A 13,174-nucleotide genomic window follows, 5' to 3' on the forward strand; every position below is an offset into this window, starting at 1 on the left:
TGAAACTAATGCACGCTGCCCGAGGACTTGATGAAAATTTGTGTGTTCCCGTTTTTTATTCCATGAAATTTTCCAATCCCTTGCACTTCTAAGAGAAAAGCATTTGTCTTGCAACAAACAAGGAATCCTGAGGAAAGTTTTTATGCATGGCGAATCAGTTTAGGCGTGTGAAATTCCAAATGCCATCATGTTTCGGGAAAAATCAGCAAAACCACCTTTCCTGCTGACGTTGGCTTTCCTTTTTAGAGATTCATTTCCTTCCTTGTTTTTAGACCTGCTTATATTAGAACCCATTTCTGAGGTCCCTAATTATTGTTCTCGTCTGAACTGAGTTACTACCGCACCAGTACATGTGAGGTTCATAAACCTTCACGATTTTGCCTCGAGGTCGAATACTCAGGGTCATTCCAGTAGATTTGATCATCATTGAGCACTCTCTCTTTTTTTTCTATACCTTCCATCTTCGTTCTAAAGCGCTCTGCAGATCCAAGAGAAAAGAAAAGAACGAAAGAAAAAACTTACCTTCTTATGAAGTAGACTACGAGTTTTGAATAGGCACATTTGTAAGTAATTAGTGTAACAGAGTAATGTAATTATACCGTATAGAAAATACGAACGACTTTCGACGACGATTTCAATATTAATGACACAACACGATTATTAATGACGATTAGCCACACAGCTGAGAACTGCGACAAGGGCGCAGCAACATAAAAACTGTTTGTGTACATAAAATTTCCAGAAAACTGCTCTCAATTTCTATTTTTTTTTTTTGCTAAAAACGCTCGATGCATCTTTAACCAAGGGAAGTTGCCCGTTTAGAACACTAATCAATAAAAGACTGGAACAAAAAGATCGACTGCACGAAGCTCCATTCAGGGAATTTTTTCGACAACTTTTTTCAGAATTTTTTGTACTGATTTTAAATCGACTTTTTTCGAGAAAAAAAGAGACTAGACCAAACATAAAAAAAGACGTACCAGACATCGCAGCAGCATTCCTCAAACAAGATCGGCACCGTATTTCGCCGAAATCTCAAGCCGGGGAACAAAGAACGGGGTCTTTGACGAATAACCCAACAACGGATGACATTGACTATTTCTTAGCAAACCAAGGAATGATTGGATGACTCATAAAAACCCGGATCGTATTATTTCAAGGAATAGGAGATGCGCGGTGAAGTTCCCAATAAATAAAACCTAATAACAGTGAGATGCGAGCAATAAATTCCAGGAAAAGATAATGACAATTCTCACAATGACAAATGGACCTATTCCAGAATATGCGCTCATTCACGTGTGGCAAAATTTGGGAAAAAAATCAATGCAGTTCCAATTACCAAAATTATCGAATTGTTCAATTATTGACGTTCACGAGTTTATTTTAAGAGATTCAGAACTTTTTCCATAAGCAGTTGATCTCTACTTTCATTCCCAAATTTTCTTTCACATTAATGGAACGAATGACAATTTTCACAATGACAAATAAATAATAAATAATATAATGAATTAAAATAAATAAATTATTTATTTGCTCCACTCTGAGAAAAAAAAACGAAAATTGTGTAAAAACCTATCTATTTACTGACAGAAAAATACAGGCGAAGTTTCTACGTACATGAAATAATACATTCTATCTCTTGGAGAGTTAATTTTACCTTAGTTTATCTTCATTTGGTCAAATTCACTGACAGAAAGTAAAAGTTAAAATATGATCCATTGACAAGCTGGAAGGTTTCCAGAATGTCTGGGCATTCCGATCTGGCCCTCGATGACCATAAAAAAAAATAACCATGGCACACCAACTACGTGCATATGAGTCTTGTAGGAGCTCTTACGAATATCTTAATGGATCAAACACATGGATCAAACACGTACGGAAGGTGAGAGGAAGAATCCTCAGCAAATATACACTGTGAACCGCCGGTGCTACTCCTTGAAAGTGACGTCTAAACAAATAAAAACCTAATTAATGACCTTATCGTTGCTGAAAATCCAATTAATGGTGATGTTTTTAGGTCAATATAAAGGATTGTGCAGAAATTCAATCACAGCTTTCTATTAGACACTTTTTCAAGCCAAAATCTTTTATTTGCATAATTAAAAATTTATAATCAGCAACATGTTGGAGCGTCGCATGCTACAAAAGGAAATAAAAGTTTTCCGAAATATCGAGATGTTTATGAGTATATTTCCAGACACTCTCAGAGGCCATGGATCAGCTAATCAAAAGGTATTGAGAAGAAAAGACAGAAGAAGAAATGAATGCAAATACAGTTTACAGAGATATTGCACCGTCTTAAAAAAGACTTATTTTCATTTTTTGTATAAAATTTCCTTGACAAACCTATGAATACCAATCACTTCCGAGAGTGGAAGAACATAAAATGTTCCGGAATGAAATGAAGCTCATATATGTGTATTTCAGTGTAAAAATAAACAAATAATTAGCACATTTAAACATCTGTGAAAGGCTGTAGAAGCGAAACTTGTGAAAGGACTCAGAAAATTCAACAAAACAGAACAAAAGTGAACAATTTCAAGGTATTCGAATTGAATCTCGAAAAAACATGAAGTTTTAAATTTGAAGGCACTTTCAAGATGATTAAAAAATGATGAAAGGTGGAAAATGGAGGAGGCGGAGGAGAAGGATGGCTCTGTCGGATGCAGAGTAGACGTGATGGCGGCCTCACTCCTGATCGAATCCTGGTTTGATCTACTTGTTACCAGGCACCGGAAACGCTCAAATACACGATAGTGAATAGGCTGTAAGATATACGTACATTTTTTTCGGTTACTCGTACCAACAATTCAGGCGACATTCAAAAAATACTGCTAAAATATTGCAGCAGGTTTTTTTGGTTACTTTTCCAAAGGTGTGATCTCAGTGAGAAGTTAGCCGATGTCGCCCAAGTAAAATCAGTTCCATTCCTCAGCATCCAGTATACCATGATCAGCTATACGTGTGAGATACAGGGAACAAAGATTCCAGGCTCAAGTCTCTGATCCGAATCCAGAAAAATGCCTAAATATCAGCAAAGATAAGAGGAAGAACTGTCTGGCATTAATCAATCCGCTCAGGATGCGACAACGGGTTCAGTTCAGCTCGGAATCGTTAGAGGATCACGTTCACGTGTGTTTGACCTACACATCTACTTGCCGAGGTTGCTGTCGGCAATAAATCCAACACTGGAAGATAAACAGTCACGGTATCAACTATGAACCATTTTAAATTCCTTTTCTTTTCTATATTCGTTTTCGATTCCGCACCAGAATCGTTGACGAATTTTAATATGCAGCTAATAGTTAATAATATATAATATTATTATAATTAATTGTTAGCTGCATATTATTATAATAATTATAATTTAACGCTAACGTATTTCTGTAAATAATACGTTAGGGTAGCGTCTAAAGTGCGAAGTTGGATTTGTAAAATAGGGTAAATCAGAATTCCGACTGCAGCACAAACTCTCGAGGGTTCGAAAGAAATTCTACGCAGCCGACAACTTCAAAACTCTTAGCCTCCCTTATTTCTGGAATATTTTAATGGTGCGTGCTTAAAGGTCATTCAGTATGTTAAGCAAACCATAGTCTTCTGAAAACAGACAACACTACCTCTTTAGATTTTCAGACTGTAATTTAATTCATTACTTTGTAGCCGAATTTTTTTTTAACATGCAAGAGTTTTCCCCAGTAATTATCTGATCACAAAAAATTCTTAAATTTCGACAACAGCGGAATTGTTCGTTCAGATTGACGTCTGTATTATTTTTTTTGTAGCGATATACGTAGAAAAAGGTTTTAAGGTTAATTTAAAAGCATCACTCAACGATTCTGACATGATATGGATTTCCGATGGTCAAAGACTGTACGGGATCGTGGATTGCAGATCAGGTTGGGACCTTGCTCATTTCTTCCCAATTGCCGTAAAAAAAGACCCGGAACTGCGGCTCCGAGCGTTCCGGGGCGCTATTTTCTACAACATGTTCGATTGGAGCGCGCCAGCCTTGTGCATGCGCTGTATCTTCCGGACCGTTTTTTACGGCAATTAGGAAGAAATGAAGGAACGAAATCACCCTCCTCCTCACAATCTACGACCCTGTATAGGTTCAACACCCATGAACCCAACCGTACCATCCCAGATTCGCGAGGTGATGCCTTTAATAGAAAAAAAAAACACCAGTGGTTCCTAATTATAGTAGATGTTTATAGCCAGGAAATTTATCACTGGTGCAATTTCATGGCTGAAGATGCTTTCCATGTTAATCTCAGCAACGTACGTAATCCGTGCGTTACTGGTAATGCATAAACTAAAATGTCGGTTTAAAAATAGATTAACGAACGTATGTATACGAACGTATGTACGTAACAATTTTCTTCTTCCTCGTCTCGTCTCGTGAAGTCGAAGATTTTTCACTGACCATATGGTAATTAATTGAGGGAGTAGTTTCGTTGAATAATTTCGAGATACAGTATCTGCCGGGAAACTGAAATCATCTACTAACAAATTTTTGAAGGGATAATTTGAATATTCAACTAAATACATCATGTATTCGAGAACCAACATCCTTATATTACCTCGTTTTCCTCTTAAATTCTTCCAATAACATGTGATTTGAAACCAACGTACAGAATCTAAAGATATTCTAAAGACCTTTGTGAATTGCTAATTGCAAATTTTAAGGCCATTGTGCGACTGAAAACCCACTAGATTCAACCGCAGACTTCTTTTTTCTCTGACCCAAAGATATTGTCTTTCTAGACGTATCAATTACAAAAAGACAGTTATGGGAGACACCCAGAAATTATTATGAGTTTGAGAGTTCAATTCAGGGTAAAAATCGAATAAATTAGGCCCAAATTTACAGCAGAAAACTTCTCATCCACGCTTTTTTTCGCCTTTTCCATAGTGGTGGGATATGTTGCAGCACGGGCTCAATTCAGCTGGATAACTCTCTGGATGATAAATCGGAAACGTGCGCCGACAGCGGCTCGCGGCTCGTTCTCCGCTTCTTTTTGTCGCTGCAGTGTGTTGTGGACCAGCTGTTGCACACAATTTAAACAAATTTCATTTAGTTTCAATGTCCTATAGTCTGTCCTGAAGTCTCCTTGTCGTTTTGATTTGTTTCCTCAAAACACCACAAAAACGTTGTCTGATTTTTGAAATTTTCAATATTTTCGTAGCGAATTCTGCCGTGAAGTGAGGGTTTTGTTTTCTTTTTTTGGAAGAAGATTGTTCAGTAACATAGAAAAACAAAATAAAATGGTGGGTCACGTGCATGGCTGCGTTTTGGTAGCTCGCTGTTGATTTTTCATCTCTTTTTTCGTTCACGGTGGTCTCCGTCCGTATGTTGTCGTTGATTGCTGGACGAAACGATAAGCGCAGCCGATTGATTCACACTTCCACCAAGCACTGCATCTCATTACAACATTCTACACTGCTTTTTTCCCCATTTTTCTTTTATTCAAAACGATAGCGACCGATTTGTCCCCATGGGACAATCCCTAATGAAAAAGATTCTTCGCTTAATTTTCTGTTTTTTTTTTGCTTTTTCTCAGAAAGTCACTTTCAATGAGAACTTTTTGGTGTTTTTTTTTAATTGGACTCTCCTCTTCGAACTTTCGGGAATTCTCTCGAATCCCGTCAGAGTACGTTTCAGTAGTTTGTAGCGTTCATGTCACTTAACTAGACGTACGTGTAGACGTACGTCGTGACATCATACGTCACAACGAGAGTGGGTGGCGGTAGACAACTGTCTTAATGAATTCCGTCTCATCTTTAGGGTTCTGTGTCAATTCGGAACCCGAACATCATTAACGAACTCATTAAAACTTGCCACCGTACACATACGTGCGCTTACGCAACGAACCGTTAATGAAAGGGTTCCTTGGTAATTTTTTCTTGGGTTTTCAAGGATTAGCCTTCTAATTTCATGTGGCATATCGCATATCGAAAGAAGTAATGTTGCAGCGTCCCTTAATTCTGAACTAAGCGTCCATTTGATCTATTTTTTGAGGGAAGACCGTACTAAAACTTATTTTAAAATGATGATCGTTACGGATAAATGGGGATTTTTCCAGTTTTTCTTATATAATAGCTGCATACTCATTATTATTCGTGTTTATACTTCAGATAAGCTGATATCCTATCCGCGACGATCATGTTTAGTCAGAGTTAAGTTTGTAGAAAGAAATAGTGACGATAATAATGAAAGAAATAATGATGGTCAGCTTCAGTCAGTTTGTATATGGCTCGTTGGGAATTTTTTTTTACTTTATTGATGGATACTAAAAATACACTTTACTACTATACCGCCTTTTCACTTTATTCTTAATTGAATTGAATTAGATTACTATCTTTATTTAAATTATTTGCTTCTCTACGCCTTTTTTTTGCATTATTTCATTATTATTTTGGTATTCACTGAACTTTTGAGGCTAAATACTCACATTCCTACGTCCCTTCCTGCTTCTAAGTCCTCAGTACTATTAACTCACACTATCCGAGAAAATAACGTGAAAAAAGAATTTTTTCGTACGTAGTGCAGTCATTTTGCGCTTTATGACTGTGGCCAGTTCAGAATGCTACTTGGTCATTTTTTCAAGACAAGGGCTGTGACAATTAGATCCATTTTTTATCCTGAAGAGCAACGAGTTTAATAGAAATGGAGAGTGCTAATGCTTACACCACAATGGTTTTTTGCAGGGCACCGATTCATTTAAAATGGAAATCCTCGTGTGGTACAAATTGACTCATAAAAAATGCTAATGATGGTAATGATGAATGCCAAATTGTTAAATAATTGTTTTTTTTTCTTAAAGGGCGGGGGTAACACAGAGTATGATCAAACGATTAGCAATAAAGGGAATATTTGGCCTTGGAAATTGAGGCATAGAAATTTCCTGGGAACCTTGAGCATTGGAAAAAAACTTCCGAGTTTTCTTCAGTATTCCAGGGACCTCTTCAGAGATCCATTTGAGAGGATCTGGAACCGTAAATCAGTCAGTGTACGAGCACGCTACGTACCTTCTGGTGTAACAGCAACGCTCTTCGATTTTTGTTTCAGCTTCCTGGAAATTTGCATGCGGGAAATGCTCAGCTTAGACTAATTACAAATTCAAATGTCATCAACAGCGCAAAACTAACATTCACTGAGAAAAAATCCGAAATTTTCATTGTTTATTGTGAAAACACAAAAATACACATATAATCAATTATTTGATCTTCAAACATTTGAGCCTAATTATCGTGAAAAATCGTAAAAAAAATTCCAACTCTGGTAATAATCTGTTTTTTAACTGTTTTTTTTCGCATGTTTGTGTTCACAGAAGATTTATTCTCCTATTTTATTTCCCATTTTCTATTATTCCTCTTTATTGTCAGCACTTATTTTTTTTATTTTTCAAGCATAATCGCCGTCTCCACTTTAGTTACTGGACTTTTCGCTGATGCGAGATAAGAGATACTAGAGTTCTTCCACGTTTTATACTATACCTAAAAAATTTAATGAATACTCTAAAAAAACAACCTTAAAAGTCTTTCCGAGGTCTAATGCTTGAAACCACCCCGTAGTCATCAAAATTTCCGACCTTCAATGAAGTTCGGCATAGTAAGATGTCGGTTTAAGGTTTATGAGCTGTACACAAGGCTGTCGATTGATTTTATCGGGCAATTTTCCAAAAAAATCGCCTTTTCAGAGCCCTGAATTGGAAGAGTCTTTTAGTGACCGCTGACCGATCGATCACCTCAGCGAATCATTATTAGGTTTCTCCAATTCTGGACTCTGAAGAAGGCGATCTACCTGTGTACAGCTCGTAATTAAGTCGATACGACACCTTTGGTCAGTTTCTCATCCTCCTGCAGCAATAAATTGGTTTCGAATTTATTAAGGAAATAAAAACACTGACTTTACACATTTGTTGGCGGTTATTTTTTTTTATGAATTATCGTTTTATGAACTTTTACGGTCACTCAATAGATCTGCATTGCTTTGAAGCATCCCATAAGGATCGATGGCAAGCACTTTTATTTCTACTTCACCCGACCTAAAATAGTAAATCATGCGTGAACAACACACGAACCCAAAATTATCGTGAGTGGTTTTTAGGCTGAGCAAACTGAAGCCGCCTGTGCTCATGGGCGTTAACTGTTTCTACGTATAGTTGGGCTATCGTCGGTCTCCTCGGCGATACAACGAAATTCCGCTGTTTTCATTGTACTGACTTCGCTGCATGGAACGAAACGCAAACTTATGCGAAATCCTAGAATTCGACGTTCCCAATGTTGACGGTCAATCCTAATTTCACCTCATATTGAGGTAGGATATCCTGTTTTCCTGCGTTGATCCACGCTTCGAAGAGTTGGTGGTTTTGCAAGCAGGAGGAAAATGTGGGCAGTGTCATTGAACGCTCAATGAAGAGGGTGATGTAAGGGGTGGTCCGCATTACACAAGTAAAAGAAAGGATTCGAGTTCAGTTGAAAAGATGGAAGATGACGCATATGCCAGCAAAGGTAGAATTATGTGGGCGGACACGTCATGAGCTCTTCTTCAGCGAGAACCTTGGTTGGACCAGCTTTGAGCAACCTGGTTCCACGCAGAATCGAACGCAGTGCAGGAAGACTGGCGATCTGATGGTTGGATTTGTTCACAAAGTAATTAGAACGTAATACGATGCCTTTCGCCTGAACTCGCGAGGAGAGACGCCACTGGACAAGCCCTGGGCGCGATCCGATCGGGACACATGAAAGCATTACTGACTTCCGCTCGAGCAAAACTTGCTCTGTCTTTTATCTACTCAGCCGTCATAGACGGGAACAAGTAGGTCAGCTTCCCTAGGGTTAGTCCCTCTTTTCATAATATAATAATCACAGTGCGTAGTATGTTTCGCTCCTGTTGATCATCGAAGAATAGTTTTAACGACTCCGTTAACAGGCGACCCTCCGGCCAAAGCTAGGCTAGGAGAACTCAAAATGAAGAACATTACTCTGGGATTATAGGAAATCGACGAACATCGGAAGCATGAGTGACACCCTTGACAGAATACAGACGATCGAAATAAGAATGATGCTAAAAGATTCAGTCTTGCGAGAACATTTGGGAATTTTCACATCAGGACCGCGTTTTTCTTCCACCTCGGAGGCTGGCCAAATGCAAATTTTAATTCGCAACGTGTAGCTCTGTCCTCAACAATATTGGAAGGCTGCGTCACTTCGCATGACGCAGCACCTAGCGCTGAATCAGCAGCGTTCCGTTGTCGAGCACGTCCCTGCCACCGCTCACATTCATCTTCTTCACTGAAATGATGTTAATTCATGTTATTCCTGATGTTCACGCGCTGATAACACTCTTTAATGCTCTGAAAACACCATTTCTGGTTCGTTCTTCTATCAGTGTGGTGCTACGTTGCTTTACGTTCCATAACGTAAGGCAGGAATATGTACGTCCATCTCCGCATGGTCCCGTGTAATTCTATTCTTTTAGTCTCGTCCGAAGCCCGACATACATACTCTTACGTCTCACGGCGCTACCAAACTCTAATTAATTTATTTTAAGGCGTTCCCGCAGGATGCCCTCAGATTCGGTGCTTGGGTTCCCAAAATATCCTCCATTTCGTCTCAATGAACCTCGGTTTCCACAAGAAACGTTCCTAGGAAGGTGCGATCGAATTGAAAATCACTTTTTGTGTAACTTGTCTCCATAGTAATGCAGACATTTTCAGGTATTTACATTATCTAGATGTTGTAGATCCAAGCACACTCTTTGTGTCAGATGTAAGTCTCTCACAATTCATAACCGGAACATTTTCGAAAAAAAAGTGATTTTTGAACTTTTAAAACCTGAAAGTATGCTTTGAAGAAACGTCTACGCGAATGCGTCAAACTACTCGATGACTACAAACTGGGAAAGGCATTCGCTTCGGATAAGGAGCTCTGGAAAGCTCAGAAGATAAAACAAGCAATTCTACATCCTGACACCGGCGAAAAAGTTCTACCACCTTTTCGTATGAGTGGATTTGTGCCTTTCGGATGGATTACTGTGAGTACTTTAACGTTAGGGACTGCTCCTCTTTTTTCCTAAGAAACTATCTTTTTTTTTTGCTAGGAGAGATTTTGTGATTAGAATTTTCGCACTTTCAACGAAAACTGCACCGGTAATGTGCGAAGCATCCTCGAAAGAGTCCCACTTCAAACAAAAAAAGAGCTCCAATAAAAAAAGAGAAGAAAAAAGAAAAAGAAAAAAGAGATCAAATAACATCTCATTAAAGGGACTCGTTTCTTTTCTTTTGAAATGAAAAAAGATAAGAATTCGCCTACTTTTTTATTTATTTAAAAAGTCAGCGAACTGTTTCCTCAATCATTTAATTAGAGGCAGAATTTAGGTGACTGGCATGCTTCTGCCGAATCCTTCATGGCCTACGCTGCTGTTCTGGCAGTGGATGAACCAGTCACACAACGCTTGTGTCAACTATGCGAACAGAAATGCTACTCAGGTAACATCCAGGGGATCAGTATCAGTGGACTCCAGGAAGCTCTCAAGCTGTATCATATTTCCTACACTTTTCGCTTCTGTTGTTTATCAGTTATTCTTTATTTATCTGAGAAAGCTACCAAGGGATCTTTGGCTGCCAATGAAAGAAGAATGATGTACAGTACTGATCTATAATCTATACTCAACAATTTCTCTCAGGCACCTACCTAAGCTTTACCGTATTACAGTAGATTGCGCAAAAGTTCTGACAGTACTCTGCAGATTCCATTTCTTCTTCATTTGTTATTTTTCGCCACATAAACATGGGTTTTTCCTACGTCCCCGAGTAATGGTTGTCCAGACTTCGCTACAGTATTGGTAAATGATGAGGACTTAACATTATCTGTCAGATAAGCTTATAGTAAAGTTGATGACGGTAAATGACTATTTTCTGGTGCAAACAGTTGCCATTGAAAGTTCAGTATACATTTTTTGGAATGTTATTGTAACATTTTAGTGTTACTTGCACTAAATACCTTCTTTCCAGCCACAACCACTCTCTACTTATTTGGGCGCTTACGGTGCCGCTGTCACTACCGCATGTTCGATCTCAGCAGGTACATACAGTTCGCAAAAGACAATCTAAGGCCACATCCAGTATATTCGTCTTTGTTTGGATATGGTAGAACCATCAGTGCTCCCTTTTTCCAATTCTGCTGTCGTATACGATTTTATCTATTTTCTATCGTTGCTCAATGAACTGAGACTTCCTTGTGGGACGTAACAGATCCTCGAACAAACATATCCAGCCTGGGTATAGTCGAGTATAGAGCGCTTTATCCAACTCCTTGCCTTATGTCCGAGCATTGCCGTACTCTCCAGGCCGCAAATAACTAACTCGCTAAATAATACTCGATGTGGGCCTTAGTTGACTTGTGATAATACGGATCTCCCTGTAACAAAGTGTACGTGGTTTAGGTTTGACCTATCTCGTCAAGAAATCCAAATCACTAGCTCCGACCACACAACTTATAGTACAGGTGAGTTTTTCACAGGCGTCCACGACTGATGACGTGAAAAAAAGAAATCAAATTACATTCGGGGTGTTCCGCCTTCAGTAAATTGCTGGGACGATTCTGTTTGAAGCGTTTCGTCCCGCTTCCAGCGGTATCCTTGGCATCCGCATTGAACTGTGTCTGTATGCGATGGAACGAACTTCGGACAGGAATCGAAGTCTACGAGAAAGGAGGAAAAGTTATCGGAGTGTCGAAAGTTGCTGCTAAACAGGTTAGGGAAATTTATGGAAATTTCTTGGAATCACTACAAAGACAGTAGTCTATTAAGGCTGTTACCGATACTACATTGGTGAGAGCATTCTTACCAGTTCCTCTGCTGTTGTTACCTCCATGCATTATGCCCTTTCTTGAAAGGTTTGTTATTTATCACAACACTTTTGCTTCTTCGGTACTGGTATACAGAAATATTTGCACTTCGAAAAATTGAGAAATATCCAGAATTTTTACTAACATGAAATAAAAAGGTTCAGAGTGACAACTAGCAGCGTTATTTGATTGGATCAGAACGATCTGACTTATCTGGCAACTACATAAACGGTCACAATCGAAATGGCGCCGTGGGACCTTCGCTCAAATCCTCATCTTACGATTGGGGTCAGCGAAGGTCTCACCGCCAATGCAAATGATTACGAAATTGTAAATCTGTAAAATTGTAAAATTGAAAACTGTAAATCATGTCGTTTTAACCCCACTATATTAGTTCGTTGTACAAGTTGATAACTGGAATATGACGGCAATGATCATTACGGTACGTCTTTGACAGTAGCCCAATTGACGGCCACATACTTGAATTAAATTAGGGCTTAAAGGCATCACCCCACGTATCTGAGGAGGTGCAGATTTCAGGTGGAGTATTGGTATACGGGATGGGAGACTATGGAGAGGGGGTGATTACGTCCATTTCTTCCTAACTACCGTAAAAAAAGGGCCCGGAAGATGCGGCGCCGCACAAGGCTGGCGCGCTCCAGTCGAACTCCCTGTTGAAAATAGTGCGCCAGAACGCCTGAAGCCGTATCTTCCGGGCCGGTTTTTACGGCAATTAGGAAGAAATGGACGGAATCAGCCTCCTCTCCATAATCCACTATCCCGTATACGAATACTCCACCTGAAATCCGTATCACCTCAGATTCGTGGAGTGATGCCTTTAAATACCGTATCCAGTACAAAAACAGACATTTTCCTCGTTTCCAGCCACCTAATTTTTCCTGTTCTATTTTACAGCTTTCAACAAAGATATTTTTTTTTGTTTATTTCCAGGTACAAATGGGTGTCCGGCTCTCCATATCGACATCTATTTGTAAATGCCATCGTCTGTACTCTTTCATTTGCTTTTAGTCTTCCTGTTGCCTTAGCCCTATTCCCACAAGAAAGCACGGTAAGAGTAGATGATTTAGAAATGCATATTTTAAATTTCTTGAAAAAAATGTCGATTTTAGATTAACACAACCGCTTTTGAACCAGAAATCCAGTCAAAAACTGATGCGGATCAGTTGTACTACAACAAAGGATTGTGAAACACGGAGCCTCGTCGTCGTTTAATGTTGTGCCTTGAACATTCACACTATTTTCATTCACTGTTTCATCGTTTTGTTTTCCCTTAATTTTAAGCATATCGTGATCGGTCGTT

The 13,174-nt window shown here is 39.0% G+C and overlaps 1 protein-coding gene across 2 annotated transcripts; it reads left to right on the forward strand.

The window, feature by feature from the left end:
* Positions 1–8,744: 8,744 nt before the first annotated feature.
* Positions 8,745–13,061, forward strand: RB195_016566 (uncharacterized protein; the record flags this gene model as incomplete). Of its 2 annotated transcripts, XM_064183149.1 has the most annotated exons (12): positions 8,745–8,821; positions 9,435–9,440; positions 9,557–9,658; positions 9,723–9,774; positions 9,860–10,039; positions 10,383–10,493; positions 11,019–11,088; positions 11,450–11,511; positions 11,618–11,758; positions 11,816–11,901; positions 12,805–12,922; positions 12,984–13,061. In XM_064183149.1, 12 exons carry the CDS (start codon positions 8,745–8,747, stop codon positions 13,059–13,061), a joined length of 1,083 nt encoding a protein of 360 aa, XP_064039030.1. The 2 variants fall into 2 exon arrangements, with proteins under 2 accessions (XP_064039030.1, XP_013298346.2); XM_013442892.2 differs by lacking the exon at positions 9,435–9,440.
* Between the last annotated feature and the right edge of the window lie 113 nt (positions 13,062–13,174).

This window comes from Necator americanus, chromosome II, assembly GCF_031761385.1.
Source record: "Necator americanus strain Aroian chromosome II, whole genome shotgun sequence".
NCBI classification, from domain to species: domain Eukaryota; kingdom Metazoa; phylum Nematoda; class Chromadorea; order Rhabditida; family Ancylostomatidae; genus Necator; species Necator americanus.